General features: G+C 42.6%; 8 protein-coding genes across 9 annotated transcripts; 7 read left to right on the forward strand and 1 right to left on the reverse strand.

Annotated features, from left to right (window-relative positions):
- Positions 1-1,239: 1,239 nt before the first annotated feature.
- RB195_022129 (uncharacterized protein) lies at positions 1,240-5,660 on the forward strand (the record flags this gene model as incomplete). Its single annotated transcript, XM_064209150.1, has 3 exons — positions 1,240-1,280; positions 4,953-5,098; positions 5,362-5,660. The coding sequence occupies 3 exons, from the start codon at positions 1,240-1,242 to the stop codon at positions 5,658-5,660; spliced, it is 486 nt and encodes a 161-aa protein (XP_064065031.1).
- On the forward strand, positions 4,565-5,053 carry RB195_022130 (uncharacterized protein; the record flags this gene model as incomplete). Its single annotated transcript, XM_064209151.1, has 2 exons — positions 4,565-4,721; positions 4,953-5,053. 2 exons carry the CDS (start codon positions 4,565-4,567, stop codon positions 5,051-5,053), a joined length of 258 nt encoding a protein of 85 aa, XP_064065032.1.
- Positions 5,154-5,660, forward strand: RB195_022131 (uncharacterized protein; the record flags this gene model as incomplete). Its single annotated transcript, XM_064209152.1, has 1 exon — positions 5,154-5,660. One exon carries the CDS (start codon positions 5,154-5,156, stop codon positions 5,658-5,660), a length of 507 nt encoding a protein of 168 aa, XP_064065033.1.
- A 1,169-nt stretch (positions 5,661-6,829) lies between these two features.
- Positions 6,830-7,114, forward strand: RB195_022132 (uncharacterized protein; the record flags this gene model as incomplete). Its single annotated transcript, XM_064209153.1, has 1 exon — positions 6,830-7,114. One exon carries the CDS (start codon positions 6,830-6,832, stop codon positions 7,112-7,114), a length of 285 nt encoding a protein of 94 aa, XP_064065034.1.
- Positions 7,115-8,815: 1,701 nt separating this feature from the next.
- Positions 8,816-9,251, reverse strand: RB195_022133 (uncharacterized protein; the record flags this gene model as incomplete). The annotated part of the gene is made up of 2 exons (XM_064209154.1): positions 8,816-8,931; positions 9,143-9,251. 2 exons carry the CDS (start codon positions 9,249-9,251, stop codon positions 8,816-8,818), a joined length of 225 nt encoding a protein of 74 aa, XP_064065035.1.
- Positions 9,252-14,148: 4,897 nt separating this feature from the next.
- Positions 14,149-15,468, forward strand: RB195_022134 (uncharacterized protein; the record flags this gene model as incomplete). 2 transcript variants are annotated; one of them, XM_064209156.1, is made up of 1 exon in its annotated part: positions 14,149-15,468. In XM_064209156.1, the coding sequence occupies one exon, from the start codon at positions 14,149-14,151 to the stop codon at positions 15,466-15,468; it is 1,320 nt and encodes a 439-aa protein (XP_064065036.1). The 2 variants fall into 2 exon arrangements, with proteins under 2 accessions (XP_064065036.1, XP_064065037.1); XM_064209155.1 differs by having other exon boundaries at positions 14,164-15,468.
- Positions 15,469-15,856: 388 nt separating this feature from the next.
- Positions 15,857-16,588, forward strand: RB195_022135 (uncharacterized protein; the record flags this gene model as incomplete). The annotated part of the gene is made up of 1 exon (XM_064209157.1): positions 15,857-16,588. The coding sequence occupies one exon, from the start codon at positions 15,857-15,859 to the stop codon at positions 16,586-16,588; it is 732 nt and encodes a 243-aa protein (XP_064065038.1).
- A 195-nt stretch (positions 16,589-16,783) lies between these two features.
- On the forward strand, positions 16,784-17,131 carry RB195_022136 (uncharacterized protein; the record flags this gene model as incomplete). The annotated part of the gene is made up of 1 exon (XM_064209158.1): positions 16,784-17,131. The coding sequence occupies one exon, from the start codon at positions 16,784-16,786 to the stop codon at positions 17,129-17,131; it is 348 nt and encodes a 115-aa protein (XP_064065039.1).
- Between the last annotated feature and the right edge of the window lie 3,465 nt (positions 17,132-20,596).

Raw genomic sequence — 20,596 nt, forward strand, 5'->3', positions numbered from 1 at the left:
CATGAAAACAGTGAAAGACCAACTAAGAGGTAAAAACGAACCAGAAAAGATATGGTTAAAGCTTTGAAAAAACTAAGCTTATGGCTGAGCATCTTGGTGCCAAGGGTACGTTGGGATTTTTCTAACAGGAGGTCGTAAAAGTTAGAAGGGAGCCAGAGAGTCGTAAATGGTCTCATTCGACCCTTGTCTCTGAAGTAAAGTCGTAAAATATTTGGATAAATGATTGACGAAACCTGTACGTCGAAAATATTTTAGCTAGGATGAGGATACCCGCAACACAAAATGATGAAAAGAACCTATTCTTTATATCATGTTCTTCTAGGACTGGAAGTCACGTGCTCCTTAAGACAATCTAAACCATATGAGGACCACCAAAACCATGGGTTATTTTAACAAAATGTTTTAAAATTTTTTGCGTAATCATTTGTATAAGAGGAGTGGAACTAACCAGAACTGTCTTCATATTAAGGACTAAGAGGCCGTCGGAGACAAACTTCATTTTATTCATAGCTTTGCATTGCTCCAGCACTCATCCATTACGAAAAATTATATCACTATGTATATTGAAAATCTGACATTTAGTAAAATAGCTAATGAAAATTCGTCATTTAGTGAGATAGGTAATGCGCACGCTATTGAGAGGTTTACGTAGTGTATGCGCGTGGCGCAATATGATTTAGCTCCACTTTTACTAAAACGTTCAATTCAAAAAATGGATTTTGACATCATTACAATGCGAAAAAAAAACATCTACACCTAGAAGTAGGGGTAAAATTAGTGCAAAATAGGGCGCAGGAATTGCTGATTAACATCATACACAATAGATTTCAAATTTTCATTCAATACAATATTCGAGGGATGAAGAGACAGATCATGTCTATATTTCCGTAGAATCTTTCTGGCCTTCCTAGGCTTTTTTGAAGCATAATTGAGAAAGTCAAATTTTTGAGTTTTTCCCAACCAGCTTTAGATAGAGCCAAGACACCCAACGAGATTTAAAAAAATTGGTAGCTTTTGATTGATTTGCTTGAGCTATAGTGAAGATTGGTATTGATCTTTATTAATATTTAACGTTTCGGAGTTTTCGCCCTCGTTAGAACCTGAAAAAATTGAAGCCATCACTGATTTATTCTCTCAAACGCCTTATCACCCTACAGAAAGCATACAAACGGTTGGTAAACTCAAACAGAAACACATCGGCTAGTGATTACTTCACTTGCTGGATTTGGTAACTTCGTAATGCAACAGGCCATCACGTACCGCAACTACGAGTCACAAAGGTTTTTTGTAATGACCTCATAGCCCGCCCCGTAGATCAAAACCCGCACAGATTTTAATATGGGGCTAGTTCGTTTGTGATAGCAATGCACTCATCCTTCCTATTCATTTTTGGATTTTTAGAGGTGATCCAAAATGCTTCTAGTGTTCTGCGTGCGATGATCTCAGACTCGTACGATAGTATAGTAACTTCTACCGCTACTTCGGAGTTTTGATGACTAATTGTGTGCTCCGAGCGGGATGGACAGTTCAGATTTTGCGAGTCCATCTAAATGCTCTTTGACTCGAACACACAGTGAGCGTTCGATTTCCCCTATGTAATCGTCATCGCACAGCCTGCACGTGACACGGTACATCACTCCTGATACCATGCAATCACCCCTCCACCATAAGGGCAAACCACGCAACTGGGAGGTGTAAAGAGTCGGTCATACACACGATTACGCAACAGCTGACGCTCGAGGTTTCCTGGTGGTATAATAAAAAAATTGGTGTTGGAGGTTTTCCTTTGCATTCTATCCAAAAATAGTGGCGGATTTTAATCGCACTTCCGTAGTCGAGCAACAAAAGTGCAAAAATTCGGATTCTTCGCCGCGCGTAATTGAAAATTTGTGTGATTTCGAACAAAGTTGAGTAAGTAAGATCATACCTTATAAATACTCTCTCAGTTAGTTATATGTTGAAGGGAAGAACTTCCCTATTGGAGACTTACAATTCTTTTTCCGCATTTCTTTTCGTCCTCTCCAAATTTAGTTGAAAAAGATGGGGAATTTGCTATAACCCACAACTTTCCCTCAAATAACGTTGAAAAAAAGAAACAAAATCACCATTTTAAAATGGTGATTTAACAATTTTGTGGCGCGAAACTTCTTCGATAAAAGGTATACTTTACCCTTTAGGTTTCTTTTGGACCAAGCTGTGAATGTTTATTTCAATTTATGAAAATCCGCACTACTTCTGAATTCATTCCCAATAAGGGCAGGTGGTAATCGCCAAAATCGCGTACAAACAGTTCCGCTATGACAGGAACGATCCAAACACAGAAGGAAAGAAGATCAATGATAAGTTGATATATTGCGCAGAACATCACGCAAATACCACTAATTCCTGGAAATCCACAGCAAATCGATCGAGCCTGGTTTCGTCCGGGATACTGCAGATGCGTATTTTATATTATGCTAACAAATAAGAGAAATGACATCTAGCACCTTCTCAGCAGTTTGTTTATACAACTTTATGAAAGTGTGCGAATATAGTACCAGTTGACATTATCTCGCACACAATCTTTAGAAAATTATAACTGCTTAGAAATAAATGGGTTTTACTAGTTAGCAAAAAAATTAACAAGTAATTAACATTAACAAAAAACTAACAAAGACAAAAAAATTCAGATAACAAAAAATTAGGATTATGGTGCACTTACTTACCTACATTCGTAAATCATTCTTAAATGTTGCTATGCAGAGTCATTCCAATAGCTTTTATCTCGTAATTGCGTTCAGTTTTCAAGAGATTTCAAAACAGATTTAGGAGAACGGCTTCGAAAACTTACTGAGACACTTTCAAACAATCTAAGCACACCGGAAAGCTCTCATCACGCTGATTAACAAAGATGGTGGTTTACCGAGCTGTCTGATTGCACCAGAGTAGTGGCAATACCGTAAATATTGACTCTTTGCATATCTTTTTTCCTATTTTTGGTTTAAAATTTTTCACCCTATTTTGTCGAGAAGAATTTTCGAAACGGTTCAAGTATGTTGTAGAACGTTTTCGAAGCTTTTTTCAAAAGTATAAAAGTCAAAAGTAAGGACATCTGTTGTTTCCGTCAATGTTTTTTTTTCTTTCAAATGTTTTCGTCATAATGAACTGTCTTCAAATTCAAACCCTTCTTCTCTCCGAACATCGGCTCAGGGAGAGGTAAACACCCGAAACGATAAAGAGGGCATTCAGAGAAGACATCGCGACCAATCGCACCATTCGCAATTGGTTCCAGCGCTTAAACTACAGCAGCAAAATGCCTGGCTGCACTTCATTCTTCCATGAGGACGCATTGCGCTGCAAAATCGAGATGCATCCTGATGTTCCAAACACGATTTGGAGAAAGTACTTGGACACCACTACAACACCATCTCGATCCCCATCTGTAGTCCACGAGCTACCGCAAAGTCCTTTCGAAACAATCCTTTCCTCATGCATTTACCTACCGTGACCTCTCGCTTCGAGTCAGAATCGGTGAAAGTTTGCTTTTGCGCCCGCGTAGGAAGGAACTCCTGAAATGGAGAATATTAAATTTCTTTTCTATTCCATAAACATATCTGAATTTCTGGGAGCAAAATGTGAATGTGACACCAAGATACCGTTTCCTTCCAACACTTCAGCACTGACTGCCGACGGTACGGTAGGGCAGCCCTGGCTTAGTTGCGAAAAACAGTCTCGCATAGCTTTGAAAACGATAACTCATTTAACTCAAAATGCTGTGACGAATATCTTTTGTAAGTCAAGGAGCATAGTATTGAAGAAGTAACATAAAATATAACAGGAATTTTTATACAATTCCTTTCAATTTAAGGTTATGAAAGGGAGGTCAGAAGAAAACAACATTATGTGCTTTAAGAGGCCAAGACAAGGGGTGAGGAGGTCATAGGTAAGGTTCTTTCAAATTGAACTCCATTATGGATATTAACAGCGACGCAAAGCAGAGAAAAAATGGAGAAGAATGAAAGGTAGTAATTTCGAATTTTACGCAGTTTTAGTGTATGAGCGAAAGTGGTTTGCGTACATACAATAGAAATCTCACAACATTCTGTTGTAGATGTGCTTAATTGCAATTTCATTTGCTATTCCGATAATTTCTCTCCTTGCTAAAAGGGTTTAAAATAAGGACGAACCGCATTTTTACACAATGAACAAAATCGCGCCACGAATCTCTCTCATTGGGGGTCACAGCCGGTTAGTTGCGAGGCTACGTGGCACGTCCCCAGGTGGCGGATAAGGGGCTGATCGCAGATCAAAAGCGACCTTGTATTTGCCGTGAGACGTAGGTGGATTCATGAGATGAACTTCATGTTTCTGCTGTGCTAGGAGTTTGGGTTGTAATGCTGCAGTATCCCGTGCGTCGGTGCGGTCAAAAGCCTTCGACATTCCGGAGGAAAGTCCGGCACAGCAGCGCCAGAAAAGACGGAGTTGCAGAAGTCATGTAGGCTACTGAAATGGAAAAGGACTAGGATGACTATCTTATACTTTTAAAAGCCGTACGCTTTCATCGGGTGCGGCCATTGAAGACCTGATGGTGCAAGCCAGGAAGTTCAAGTACGACGTCATCGGACTGACCGAGACGAGGCGAACCCACCCACTGAACGCCGTGTATGACACTGGAGAAGAACTGTTCTCAGGAACATGCGACAGTACGGGAGTTGATGGAGTTGGTGTCCTCGTCAACACGAGTATGGCAATAAGCATCGACTATTTCGGATAACTTAAAACCCGAATCGGACGTTTACGCTTGAGAAGATGTGGTTCAACGTCAGCTTTGGCAGTCTTCTTGATAGCGACTCGTACTTTTGAAAGAATAATGTGAAAGAATCACCAGTGGGAATGGTCGGATTTGACATAAGAGTTGATGAACGGAAAAAGTTCGAGTAGAAATAGTAGAAAGAATGATTTCTAATTTGCAGGGTCCGCCTTCCTGCTTCATGTCTTCCTGTCGCTGTCGCTTATGCACCAACATCAATCAACGAAGAAGAAGAAGAAGTCGAAGCTTTCTATATGGATCTGAAGAAGTTCTACAGAGAAGATCGTACCTTTTACAAGGTCATAATTGGTGATTTCAACGTCAAAATTGGCTCTAGAAGGGGAAGAGGCTCTCCGAGTTCATCATGACGACTAAGACCATCCATGGGAACTCGCAATTCCAGAAGCCCTCCTCTCTACGCTGGACGTGGGAGTCACCCGGTGGAGGGTATCATGATAAAATTGACCACATCATTGTCAGTAGAAGGTTTTGCATGACGGATGTCGTTATTGTACCAAAGTTTTATACGGGATCGAAACATCGCCTTCTTCGAGGAAGATTTTCTTTCACAGGGAGAGAACGAAAAGACGCGAAGTTCACTAAGCGAACTCCCAGAACTATCATCGACTGGGAGCTCTTCGCTTCGCTTGTCGGTTTCCGGGGAGATGCCATCATGGGCAACATCGACGACGAATATGAACGGCTTCTAGAACATCTTCACGACTGTACGAAGAAAGCGAACAGTATCAAAACCACCAAGAGACGTCCGTCTGATGAAACTCTAGAGCTAATACGTCGGCGTGGAGCTCCACAAGGTGCAAGGAACCATGAACTCACGTCCGGGCTTGCGAGGAGTGCAGAGGAGCGATAAAAGGATAGCTTGAAGAGGGAAGAACAGAAATGTTGGCTGAAGTTGCAGAGACGGGACGGAGCATTTGCTATCCCCGTCGGAACTTCGCCAATCGTAAAACAACAACGACTGCTCTCCGGATCCCAGATGGAACAACTACAGCATCGAGAAGGGGTATGGAGAAGGTCATTCACGACTTCTACTCAGATCACTTCGACAGCCACGTCCACTTGCCCCCTCACTATCTAAGAGAAAATGGACATGTCATTCAAAAGTTTTCTCTTCCGAAGTCCGACGTGCTATCATGTCAGTGAAGAGTCGTACTTTACCCGGTCTCGACAGAGTCAAGTCTGAACATCTGAAGCACCTACCGCCAGTCCTCATCAACACAATATCTGTCGTAATGCAAGGTTCTCTTTTTCTTTAAACCAGCAAAACCGTGCTGTTGTATAAGAAGGGTAAACCCTCAAGACATCGGCAACTATCGTCCAATCTGCTTGCTGTCTGTCATCTACAAGCTCTTCACAAGAGTAATCCTAAACAGGATAGATAGAACATTAGATGAAGGACAGCCATGCGAGCCAGCAAGGTTTCGAAAAGGATTCAGTACGATTGACCACATACACACGGTTTCAAAACTTATAGAGGTATCACGAGAGTACAAGATGCTGCTAAGTCTCACATTCATCGATTTGAAGAGAGCCCTTGATACAGTTGAGACCGAAGCGGTCATGGAGGCCTTGGACAACCAAGACGTCCCTATTCCATACATAAAGATACTTCGTGAGTTGTATAGCAACTTCACGACCAAAATTTCCCCATTCTACAATAATGTCATAATCGACGTGAAGAGAGGGGTTCGTCAGGGTGACAAAATTTCACAAAAATATTCAGTGCTACCCTCTAGAACGCGATGCGAGGATTGGAATGGAATAACATGGGAGTGAAAGTTGACGGCCGACATTTACACCATTTTCGATGACATCATTCTTATCACATCAAGCATCAATCAGGCGGAACGGATCCTGACCGAATTTGATGAGACGTGTAAAAAGATTGGTCTTCAGCTGAACGTAGACATGACGATGTTTATGAGGAACGGATAGGTTTCTGATGTTTCCCCATTCACACTCAACGGAACGAACATATCCGAGTGCTCCAGATATGTGTATCCAGGTCGGTAAATCAACATGGCTAACGACATGACCTCAGAGCTGGGCAGAAGGAAACGAGTAGCTTGGGGAGCATACAAGATCATCGAGGATGTAGAGAAGAGGACTAAGAACATCTGGTTCTGTGCTCTCCTATTCGACACCACCGTTCTTTCTGCTTTGACCTACGCTTCAGAAACATGGGCGTTTCGCAAGCAAGACCGCTTTGCGCAAATGAAAGGTGGGATTCGATGTTCTTCCCTAAGTCACCGATCGAAGATCAGAAACGCTGCCGCATCTGCCAAGGAAAGCAAAATTAGATAGGCAGGACACGTGATGCGTTCCAACGACAATCGTTGGACCAGAGCCGTAAGCGACTGGATACCACGCGACATCAAACGTACCGCATTAAGACCGCCGACCCGATCACACCTCTTTACGAAGCCCTTCAGTGAAAAGTACGACACTCTTCAAGTCCCTCGCGAAGAGAGGTGCCACTGGACAACACTTGCTCGCTATCGGGACAATTGGAAGTATTACTGGTGCTTGCTCGAGCAAATTGATGATCTAAGGGAGCACAGGTGATACAGGTGAAACAAAATCCCACAAATGAGTTTAAAAAATAACAAGTCAATAATTTCGTGTGCTTGCCTCTAACAATTTATTTGGTGTTCTAACCAAATGTGAAGGTTTAAATTCCTGAATACTTTTTCAGCTATAATCTTAGGCTATGTTAGGTTCCAATTATTGCTTTTTGGCGCATATTTGGCGTCATTTCTCAGCGACATGACAGTTTTGGATAGATCACAGGGAGATTGACCTGATGGTGTAAAAGCTGTTCCTAGATTTCTATTTAATGATTAGTTATGAGCAAGCGACTGTCCACGACGGTGCCGCAACCTTATTCACCGTCGATTTTTCAGTGTTCATGATTTTCCAGTATTTAATCCTGTTCCTGCACAGAACACGCAGTAGCACGCGCCTGTTCTGTGCAGGCAATTACAGGAGTGAGATTCTCGTTATTATCGAGATCCAAGGAGCGAAGAGTACAGCGGGTGAAGCTCCTACCAAATATTGGAGTTGTACACAATAGATCTACTAACTAATACTCCTGAATTCAGTTATTCTTCTACAGCCAAATCGCCATTTATGTGCTCAAAAATGTAGAGATTTTACTCGGTGAAAATTGTTGAAATATGTTTTTGGATCAAATTTATTTTATCTCCGTGGAAACGTTGTAGGTCGTTCTACAATCATCGGGTCAGTACCTTCAAAATCGTTCGAAAGATGCTGATAGTTAAGCGTAATCAACAAAGTCCCGTCTAACATCAATTTAAAAGGTAGTTGCATCGCACTTCATGAAAAAAGATCATCGTCGGAGAACATGGGCATCGCCAAATGGACTCACGCGGAGATGGACCACATACTCGTCAATCGGAGGTGCTGTCTACTTGACGTCTCGATATACCAGGCTTTTGTAGTGATTCTGATCACCCTCTTCTTCGTGCGAAAATATGACTTAGCCACACGGTGGAAAAGAACATCTGCTATCGGCAACGAAGGACAAAAGGAGTCATCTTCGACGATTGCGTACTCGAGGATTCCTTGTCCCAAGGTGACTGGCATATCGAGGAGGACCCAAAAGTGGACTACGAGATGCTGCTCAGAGGATTACGAGCCTGTGCTGAGCGTGCCTCGAAGCCGCGCACGACAAACTTGCATCGAATTTCGAAGACCACCAAGGAATTGTTAAAAAGGAGAAGGGCTTAGAGGCTTGACCCGAATGCATCGCACATTGAGCGGTAAGTAGCAAACACTAGCTGCAGGAAAGCGTTGCAGGAGAATCTTTCGAAATATAGCCACAAGAAGATTTTCGAAGCAATACAAATAAGAATGAGACTGAAGATGTGTTGTAAAGACCTCCGCGATTACAATATTCCGCTAGCAGCGTTGCTGAGCGAAGACGGGACTCGCACCACATTTCGTCCTGAGATAGTACGGAGAGGTTCTACCCGAACTTTTCCGTTACTCTGCTCCTGTGTCAAGCCCGATCATCCCCGCTGGTGGAGCTCCATCACGAATTCTTCTTTCGAGAATACGAGCCGCTATCAAGAACATGAAACCTGGCACGCCTCTCGGACCTAAATTTTTCTCAGTAGACATTCTTTGGGGTGGTGGCCATCCACTTCATGTAATCTTAGCAGCGCACATGAAATCCTACCTTCAGAAAGAAAGGATGCCAGACCAGTGGAAGACCTCGCAAACCGTTCTTATCCATAAGAAAGGTGACCGAGAGGACCTTCACAACTACCGTCCGATATGATTGCTGAGCGTGTTATACAAAGTATTCACCAAGATCATCCTCACGCGCATATCCAGGGGGCTGGATCAAGAACATTTGACCTTGATTTCGCCAGGGGCTCAACTGCTTGGACCATATCCAGACCGTGTCGTGGGTCATAGAGAATAGCAGAGAATACCGCCTACCCCTTCTTCTAGCCTTCGTCGTTTACGAGAAAGCCTTCCATAACGTAGAAACGAATCCAATACTGTCAGCGCCGGTCGATGAAGGTGCGTACGCGACTAAACCTAAACTAAATCGCTGAAGCTGCTCACGGCCGCATTGCAATGGATAATGAAATCACTTTCTTGGGAAGAAAGGGGCATACTTGTTGATGGAAGATTCCTCTACAACCTTGGTTTCGCGGACAACATCGCTCTTTTCGAGCAGTACCAATGAAGCAGAAACGATGTTCAACGAATTGAACGAAGCAGGGAAGAGAATAAGACTGCGAATAAACAGAAAGAAGACACAATTCATGAAGAGCGCCTACTGCAAGGACACATCAGTACAAAATGAAGGCTAGCAAATCGTGGAAACTTCGTCATACGTATATCTCGGACATTCTATGAACATTGAAAACGACTTGAAGGGAGAACTGAATAGAAGGATGAGAGTAGCGTGAGCCATTCGCGCCCGTCAACTAATGGACCATGATTTCGGCGCCTATCTGTTTGAATCGACAGTTCTTCCAGCGCTCTGTTACGCACTGGAGAATCAGATAACAAATTTTACAGTGCATATTACGACCATCTTCACGTTTACCCAAAAAAGTAAAATTAATTCTGCAAGAAATTCATAAGGTAAAGGATTGACAATTGTTAGGATAATGATTGCCACAATGCGTAAAGGAAGTACTGTGTAGTTAAACAAATGGTAAGTAAAAAATGAAAAACAAAAGTATGTAGAGTCTTCAGTGTCTAACGTTAATTGCTCTGCTTCCCAACGTGTTCGACTCTAATCCAGGACCGTTCGAAGTTTTATGAACAGATGCACAGCGAATGCCTTCGAGACATTATAGTGTACAACGCAACTGCTACGTCGGGGGAAACGCAAACATGCTTCGACAAAGTCACGCTCCAGTGGAGACGCAGACAACCGTCTTAGATACTCTTCTGAAAATAGAGACGCAGAGAACTACACAGCTGAAAAGAAATATGAAAAGAAGAACGATGAGTTACAAAAGTACAGAATCAATTAAAAAAAAATGTACTTAATAATACGTGATATTTTGTGCGATGAGAGAGAAGGAGCGAATTTTCCATAATGTTACCTCGGGGAAGTACAGAAATTTTATTAAGTCTTTCCCTGCAAGAGACTAGAGATACAGGAAATCCCTCTCTTAAACACTTACAATACTCTGCATGAACATTGAAAAACCAACGGTGATTGAGGGTGCGGCACCGTCGGCCACCGTCGCTTGCTCATAACTGCTCGTAAAATGGAAACTTCAGGACAACTTATATATCATTAGATTCCTCTCTTTGAGATCTATACAAAAACCGACATATTGTTGAGAAAGGAGCAAAATGACGCCAAATATGCGCCAAAAAGCAATAAGCTAAGCAATAACCTAACATAGCCTAGGGTTATAGTTGAAAAAGTGTTCAGAGACTCAAACTTTCACATTTGGTCAGAGCAGCAAGAAATTGTTGTAGGCGAGTACTTGAAATTCTTGATTTGTTATTTTTTTAGTCATTTGTGCGTCATTTTTAGTCATTTTAATTGTTGTATAAAATAGTGGTTCTTCTTTACTTTGAATGTTCGTTGCAAGGAAAGAGGTTGTCAAAACAGCCTATAACATCGCACTTGAACACAAATATTCCTGAATTTTGTGAGATTTGCATTGCATACAGACAGACGAACCCTGCTCGTACGCTAGAGTATCGCAAAGTTTGAAAATCCCACTTTCTGTCTTTTTCCTTTCATTTCATTTCTAATTTGCACCTCCGTTAATCACCAGAACAGAGTTCAAATCGAAAGAACCTAAGCAGAACGCTTAAAACAGATAATGTACATTAGTTTATAAGGTTTGTTCTCCTCTGAATAGATTTTCTCGCTCTATTATAACACCTTCTTTTCATAACATTCCATAGAAAGGAAGAGTATGAAGCTCACTATTAAATTTTATGCAATTATTTCAATACTATGCTCCTTGATTTACAAAAAATCGAGTTCGCCACAGCATTTCGAGTTGAGTGATATCGTTTCCAAAGTTATTCGAGATTTTTTTCTATCTGACTCCGCGGCCCGGCTATTTTCGCACTTCAACCAGTGCTGGCCTATTGCGCCATTGGCAACTACAGTGTTGGAAAGGCAACATTTATATAGACGTCGCATATTTTCTGTTCTGAATTAATCTTTTGAAGATATTACGTAATGAAATCAAGGACTAAGATTAATCGAATTCTAGTGCAGATGAGATTATTAATATTGTCACCTCATCTGACCGCTCCAGTTCAGCTGTCATTAATGCGATAAGATTTAAACTATCTTATCCTTTGTTTTATATATGTAGTTCGAACAATGACTACTATCTTTTCTATAATTCATTGTTGTTGTTATTTCAAAATTGACTCTAACTACAAATACTTCACGAAAAAACGAGCTACCCAGCTGGTAATAATAAATCCAACATCAGAGGATGAATATTAACATTTTGATACTGATGTGAACTGGCATCATATATTATAGTAAAGTGTTCGATTTTTTCCCGTTCCATGTACATAATTGACTTTCTTGGGATAAAATGTGGAGTTGACATGCGCATACTGTTTCCTTCCAATGCTACAGCAGTGACTGCCAATGGTGCAATAGGCCAGCCCTGGTTGAGGTGCGAAAATAGCCAGGCCACGGAGTCAGATAGAAAAAAAATCTCGAATAACTTTGGAAACGATATCATTCAACTCGAAATGCTGTGGCGATCTCGATTTTTTGTAAATCAAGGAGCATAGTATTGAAATAATTGCATAAAATTTAATAGTGAGCTTCATACTCTTCCTTTCTATGGAATGTTATGAAAAGAAGGTGTTATAATAGAGCGAGAAAATCTATTCAGAGGAGAACAAACCTTATAAACTAATGTACATTATCTGTTTTAAGCGTTCTGCTTAGGTTCTTTTGATTTGAACTCTGTTCTGGTGATTAACGAAGGTGCAAATTAGAAATGAAATGAAAGGAAAAAGACAGAAAGTGGGATTTTCAAACTTTGCGATACTCTAGCGTACGAGCAGGGTCCGTCTGTCTGTATGCAATGCAAATCTCACAAAATTCAGGAATATTTGTGTTCAAGTGCGATGTTATAGGCTGTTTTGACAACCTCTTTCCTTGCAACGAACATTCAAAGTAAAGAAGAACCACTATTTTATACAACAATTAAAATGACTAAAAATGACGCACAAATGACTAAAAAAAATAACAAATCAAGAATTTCAAGTACTCGCCTACAACAATTTCTTGCTGCTCTGACCAAATGTGAAAGTTTGAGTCTCTGAACACTTTTTCAACTATAACCCTAGGCTATGTTAGGTTATTGCTTAGCTTATTGCTTTTTGGCGCATGTTTGGCGTCATTTTGCTCCTTTCTCAACAATATGTCGGTTTTTGTATAGATCTCAAAGAGAGGAATCTAATGATATATAAGTTGTCCTGAAGTTTCCATTTTACGAGCAGTTATGAGCAAGCGACGGTGGCCGACGGTGCCGCACCCTCAATCACCGTTGGTTTTTCAATGTTCATGCAGAGTATTTATTTATTTACCATCCAGTCGACAAGCTTTTATCACTTTCTTCTCTTCCTATTCCTTCACCTGCATCACAACTACTGACATCATTCAACAGTTTCGCATGAAACAACAGTTAGCTCGGAACGTACAGGACTTCGATAATCTTTACCCCCGTTATTTTGAGATCTAGAATGTTCCGCTTTCGAAGAAGATTTTTGTATACGTAATCTCAGGCTAGTAGACGCATCTTTTTCTTATATTCCGCGTGAGTTTCTTGCTTTTAATGTAGTTAGAAAAGTGAAATTATCTTACATCACAATACTTATCTTCAGAAATTTCATTAGAAAATTTTAGTTGGTGTCTGATTCCCCAGAACAATTAATTGGTTCGTGAATTGTATCCTAGACGGTGAGGCAGCGTACGATCATCGGTAGGTAAGTAGAAACAGTTATTTAGGCAGCAACTACTGTGAATCTCCACACGACACGCTCCATCGCAGATTGCTCTCATGGAGGAATGTTTGAAAATCCGACAGGACTCTTACTACACGCACCCGCCTCAGAGCGGTCTCGAACGACTGACCTACAAAAGTAGAAACAAACTGGCCAATAAAATACTCAAGGACAAATAGGCAAAAAGAGGTAATGGTAGTACGTCACACATCGAATAAGCATTATATAAGCAAGACATTCAAAAGAAAGCGGTCAGGAAAGTTCGTTTGCGTGTTTTAAGTTCCAATGCGAAAAGCCTGTGTCGTAACTCATGATAACTGGCTAACTTCATGACTGCACGCAAGCGAAAGGAAAACGTAAAGCTGTCATTGGATTGGTGATGCTGGATCAATTGAATGAACTAATTGCTCTTGAGGCTTAGCTATAGTTACATAGTTAGGATAAAAGACAAAGTCCCTCCACAACGGTTTACCGCCTCATAGTGGCGTGGAGGTGACACTGGGCGTCGAACTGCGATGCACAGTGGAGGTTTGTCCTCCGGTAGGGTCTCCCAAGCTGAGAAGAAATTCGACACTTCCGACATTCCGACTTCTCGGAATCGTAAGCCTAGCTAAGAGTAAACCACTGCTAAGATTCACCAACGTCTTGGCAAAATGTCGCAAGGTGGCTCCCTGATCCATATAGGTTAGGCGACGATCTGTGGTGAAAGCTGAGCTCGCCGTGGCATGGCTGCTTAGGAAAGGGAAAAAAGCTGCTTGGGAAAAAGTCTTTTTGCCACTCCAGCATATGCACTGCCTCACTAGCCTGCACACTGGGCCCTGCGGTCTCAAACGTCGGACGGTATGGCAACCGGTGAGATGCGATCAAATCACAGGTTGCTCAGGACGTCATTGATTCTGGACCAAGGCGACACACGCACGACTCTCCATGGAGACTGTCTCAGACTGTGTACTTACAACGCGAGAACAGTTTCCACAGACGCCGACCTGCATGCCCTTCTCGAAGCTGCAGAGCGTATCAAATTTCACATGATTGCTCTGCAGGAGACCAAGTGCAGAAGGAGCGACGTACGACAGGTGAATGACGGTACACTCGTCATTCGTGGAGAGAAGGTTCCGTCGCGAAATGTAGGCGGTGTTGGTTTTGTTGTGCACCCATCTGTCGTCCATCTTGTCGATTCTCACAAGATCCTGTCATCTCGTCTGGCCATTCTTCGCCTCCGCCCTCTGCGCAAAAAACCCATCAGTATCATCAACTGCTACTCACCAACATCAGCAGCTGATGAACCCGAATTGGACGCGTTTTACAAGGAGCTGGAGGAAGTAATCCGCAACGAGAAATCCTTCTACAATTTCGTTGTCGGAGACTTCAACGCAAAACTAGGAAAGGCCACAGAAGAAGAATACAGGATTGGAAGATTTGGACTAAGGGACCGGAATGAAAATGACAATCGTCTCGCCGGGCCACTGTGCGTTGCTCGCCTGTTTCATGGGAACTCTCTTTTCATGAAAAAAGATCATCGTCGGTGGACATGGGAATCGCCCAATGGCACGACTCATGCGGAGATCGACCACATACTCACCAGCCGGAGGTGCTGTCTACTTCACGTCTCAGCAGTACCATCCTTTTGTAGTGATTCTGATCACCCTCTTCTTCGTGCGAAAATACGACTTAGCCACAAGATGGAAAAGAACATCTGCTATCGGCAACGAAGGACAAAAGGAGTCATCTTCGACGATTGCGTACTCGAGGATTCCTTGTCCCAAGGTGACTGGCATATCGAGGAGGACCCAAAAGTGGACTACGAGATGCTGCTCAGAGGATTACGAGCCTGTGCTGAGCGTGCCTCGAAGCCGCGCACGACAAACTTGCATCGAATTTCGAAGACCACCAAGGAATTGTTAAAAAGGAGAAGGGCTTTGAGGCTTGATCCGAATGCATCGCACATTGAGCGGTTAGTAGCAAATACTAGCTGCAGAAAAGCGTTGCAGGAGAATCTTTTGAAATACAAGCAGAAGAAGATTCTGGAAGCAGCACAAAGAAGAACGAGTCTAAAGAAGTGCCGCAGGGATCTCCGCGAATGTAATATTCCGCTAGCAGCCTTGGTGAGCGAAGACAGAACTCGCACGTCTTCTCGTGGTGAGATGGAAATCATTACGTAATGAGTTTCTACTCGAATTTTTTTCTGTTCATCAACTCCTGTGTCAAGCCTGATTAACCCCACTGATAAAGCTCCACCACGGATACTCCCTTCGGAAGTACGAGTCGCTATCAAGAGCATGAAATCTAACACAGCCTGCGGACCTGATTTTATATCAGCAGACTTTCTTCGGGCTGGTGGCCATCCACTTCATGTAATCTTAGCAGCGCACATAACATCCTACCTTCAGAAAGAAAGGATGCCAGACCAGTGGAAGACCTCGCAAACCGTTCTTATCCATAAGAAAGGTGACCGAGAGGACCTTCGCAACTACCGTCCGATATGCTTACTGAGCGTGTTATACGAAGTATTCACCAAGATCATCCTCACGCGCATATCTAGGACGCTGGATGAAGCCCAGTCTCAACAACAAGCTGGATTTCGTCAGAGGTCCAGCTGCTTGGACCAATCCAGACCGTGTCGAGGGTCATAGAGGGTTCCGGGAATACCGCCTGCCCCTTGCTCTAACCTTCGTCGACTATGAGAAAGCCTTTGACAGCGTAGAAACGAATGCAATTCTGTCAGCGCTGGTCGATCAAGGTGTGGACGCGTCGTATGTGAGGACATTAGCCAATTACTACGATCGATGCACGACTAGGATACATCTTTTCCACCGCCCTCTCACCATACCCATTGGGAAGGGGGTACGAAAGGGCGATACTATATCGCCGAAGCTGTTCACGGCTGCATTGCAATGGATAATGAAATCACTATCCTGGGAGGAAAGAGGCATACGTGTTGATGGAAGATTTCTTTCGAACCTTCGCTTCGCGGACGACATCGTTCTCTTTTTGAGCAGTACCAATGAAGCAGAAACGATGCTCAACGAATTGAACGAAGCAGAGAAGAGAATAGGAGTGCGAATAAACAGAAAGGAAACACAGTTCATGAAAAACGCCTACTGCGAGGACGGAGGAGTACAACCTGAAGGCTCCCAAATCGTGGAAACTTCGTCATACGTATACCTCGGGGGTTCTATGAACATGGAAAACGACTTGAAGGAAGAACTAAGTAGAAGAATGAGAGCAGCATGGGCAGCATTCGCAGCCGTCAGGGAAGCTATGGACCAACTGAGGGACTAAGAACAAGATCTTCGTGCTCATCTGTTCGAATCGACGGTTCTTCCAGCATTCTGTTACGCAGCGAAGACGTGGGCAGACACCGCTGCCACGTCTAGGAAGCTACTTACTACCCACGGAGCCCTTGAGAGCTGTCTTCTGAAGTTTAACCGGTGCACACAACACCTAGCCGGTCTTCGCCGCTCCGACTTAAAAGGAATGTCCCGTCTTCGCGACTCAGCGGAATATGTATCGAAAGCAAAACATAGATGGGCCGGTCACATCATGAGAAGAATCGACAATAGATGGACTAAAAGAACGCTAGAGTGGATCCCAAGGGATGCTAAACACCCTCGAGGGAGACCGCCAAAGAGATGGGGTGATGTGTTCGCTACACGGATTGACCAGCTGAAAGCTGGATACGGCTCAAGGACCTCGTCAACGTCACTCACGAAACTTGAGAATATCTTGGATGACAATGGCGAAAGAACGAAACGAGTGGAAGAGATGCTGGGGCCTGCACGTCCAGTGAAGACGGGCCATCTAAGTATCTTAGTAAGTAAGTAAAGATGAAGTCTTTGGCTTATCAATCCATATGGGATGCGTCAATGCGTTTCACTAAAATTAGTAATCGTTGAGGCTTTTTTGGAACGAGTTTTGGCCTATACAATGTAAGGATCAGTCAATGAGCAAATCAGTGTTTTTATGCTCCCAGACAAGTCCAATTTATCGGTACCCCGGAAGGATGAAAAGCTTGGTCGGCAATACAACGGCTTCGATCCATCGACCTTGCGGCCACAGCAGATATGTCACCATTACAAACTCCCGGTAGTCATACATAGTTGGGTCAAAACGGCATGAAGCACGGTGCAGTTGCGTAAGCGGTTGCGCTTGAAGCGGCGGGGTCGAGATGGCGGTTGGAATCTAGGTGGAACCATGGCGAACTGCAGCGTGCTTCATGTCGTTTTGACTCCACTATGGTTATAGTCAGGTCCAAACAACATGAAGCACAGTGTAGTTGCAGGAGTCGCAGTTTCTTGTTTGTTTTCATTCTTTTTACTTTTGTTTCTAATCTATATCTTCAATGTTTCCTTCTTAGTATTTTTGTTATGTTTGATGTATTTGGCTTCGTTATAGAGATCTATATTGTATCTGTATTGTTCTAAAGTTATTGTATTGCTTTAGTTCATGTTTTGCCTTTAAAATCCGGTTCAGAGTTGCATTTAGTTTCATGCTAATGTTCTCTTTTTTTGCTTGTAAGGCAGGAATGGTGGACGAAGGAACAAAAAAGAAAATAAACCCAGGAATAAATGCAATTTTGAACCAAAATTTCATAAGCAGATACAATGTGGACTGACGGCAAGCCGCCCTCATAAAAATCGACAATTAAAGGCTCGACCCTGACCTACGCTAGGCGTCTGCGTCTCCCTAGAAGACACGCTATTTCCCGTATGAAGATCGATTCTATTGGACGAGACCTTACGGGACGGAAGGAACCGAGTTTTTTGGACTCGGCGCATTTGGGGGATCCGGTTGGGGGCGCGTGGGTTTAGGTAAGGGTATGTTCCTGCGCATATAGTGCATAAATCTCATGAATCGTGAATCTCTATATAGTGGGAGAGGTTTTTTGTTGGTGAATCTCATTCGTACTAATCGTACATAATAAGTCTCACAGAAGCTCTCACTTAATATCGCGTAGTTTCCTTGTGCATTAGTCTTTGTTCGTGACTCTTGCTCATAATAATGCCCCCAATAGTTTCTTCTTCAACATCACGTAGGAGTTTCTATAGTTGAGATCGCGTAGCAGTCTAACATGTGTATAGAAATGTTGTATTGTTTAGTTACTTCGTATGTTCTTTATCTCGTATTGCCCGTTTGTGTTTTGTTACAATATGTTTATGTCAAAGTTAAAGGTTTAATTATCCAAGTTTGCGCTATTTTGTGGAGCGTCGCTTTGACGGAATGTACCGTCTGGCAGGAGTTCAAGGCGAGCGAAACTTGGCGTACGCATAAATCTATATAGTTGGAGCAAATATAGCGAACGTGACAAAAATATGAGAAAAGGAACGTAAAAGATGTAGGTTGGAAACAAAAGCAAAAAGGAAGAAACCAAACAAGAAATTGCGAACAAGATCGATCTGGATGACGTCACTTGGCAAAATTTGGCGAGATCTCGAAAGCCGCCTGCAAGCGACCAAAAGCCCGTTGCTCCAGCGCGACCGTTCGTGCAACTTCACCATGCTTCATGTCGTTTTGACCAGATTATATATAGTCATATGGTCGTAGCAGAAGTTAACCGAAAAGCGTCAAATCATATAGGTTATTCGAGGGATTAGAGCGAATGTGCACTCTCAAACATCACACACCCGCGACAATATGTAACTACTGCTTACACTAAAGACCTTCAAATACCCTCTTCGCGATTTGTATGACAATAAGACCTATGACGTTTCGGAATCCAGTGAACACCTCAAGACTGCTCAACGCCATAACTGTATATCCGACCCAAACACGAAAGAATTAAAGGCATCACCCCACGAATCTGAGGTGGTGCTGATTTTAGATGGAGTATTCTTATAAGGGATAGTAGATTATGCAGAAGAGGGTGATTCCCTCCATTTCTTCCTAATTGCCGTAAAAAGCAGTCCGAAAGATGCGCGTGCACGAGGCTGGCGCGCTCCGACCGAACTCGTTGTAGAAAATAGCGCACCGGAACGCTCGAAGCCGTATGTTCCGGGCCGTTTTTAACGGTCATTAGGAAGAAATGGAGGGAATCACTCTCTTCTGCATAATACTATCCCTTATAAGAATACTCCACCTGAAATTCGTACCACATCAGATTCGTGGAGTGATGCCTTTAAGGAAGCACTCCGGATGAAGCCATTTTGTCGGGGAACTCTGTGGGATAATTCAGCTCAACACTGGGATTTTGCGCTTTAGTCTCATTAATGTCCAGGAATGAGATTTTATTAATAGGGGACCAAAACACAGTTTGGTCGTTAATTCGCAATGCATCAACGTACGGTCAAGAAGGTCCTCAAAGTAATTATAAAAGGCTTCTTTTAAAATCACTTCCGAAAAATCTTGATTAGAAGTAAAATCTGCAGAGATAATGATATCTTCACTATTGTCAGTAGTGACTTTGGTCTTGCCAGTTTTTTAAGCAATTTTTCAATATCCCGAGCCATTGTCTTGTATTTTGCAATCGACAGTGAAATCGAGATAGAAATCAAAGAATCATTTCTTGAACCAGGAATATACCATTTCAGTGTAACTCCTTCTTCCAACAAAATACAGCGACGTCCGAACGTACGAAAACTTTCTCAAGATAGAATTACAATTACGATTATGTGTTTTGAACAAGAATTAGGCATTTGGAAAACAGCACTACTCTGCGAAGCACTTCAATGGAAGGAATTGTGAAATTAGATCTAAGCTGTTAGATCGGATTTGATGATACGCTGCCGTCAGTGCCCTCTTCAATCGCCTAGGCACACTGATCTCATTGTCAAATCGGTTTTATTATACTTGCAGACAAATCTGTTGCAAATAAACCGAACTCAGAGGGAGGAAAAGCTAAGTTAGTATCTAAAAGTGTCGGTTTTTCAGACGTGGTCTTGTCCTCTTCCCTCTGCGGTACTATCATTTGCCTTAAAACATCACATCCAAGGAAGGCGTATTTTTACTAACAAGGTAATTACAGGAGTAACGCCAGGTATGCCGACTTGTTCATCAAATTGTGAATTTTTCCATTGCCCCACTCCTTTCTATATGAATTTGGATCTCCATGAAACAACGTTCACGTCCTCCGCACTTTCACGAGCTAACTTAAAATTAGATTTTAATTTAATTTAACTTTGAAACGTTCCAATTAATCGTTTGTTTTAGCTCTAACATACGGGAAGGAGTAAGTCACGAGAGTTACGGAGACAGGACCTCCATATTACTGAACGAGCATTACAGAACACTTAACTCCATGAAATTGCAATTAGTACAATGAGTCACAAATGCAGAGATATGCTGAGTGGTCCA

Source organism: Necator americanus, chromosome X, assembly GCF_031761385.1.
Source record: "Necator americanus strain Aroian chromosome X, whole genome shotgun sequence".
In the NCBI taxonomy this organism is placed as follows: Eukaryota; Metazoa; Nematoda; class Chromadorea; order Rhabditida; family Ancylostomatidae; genus Necator; species Necator americanus.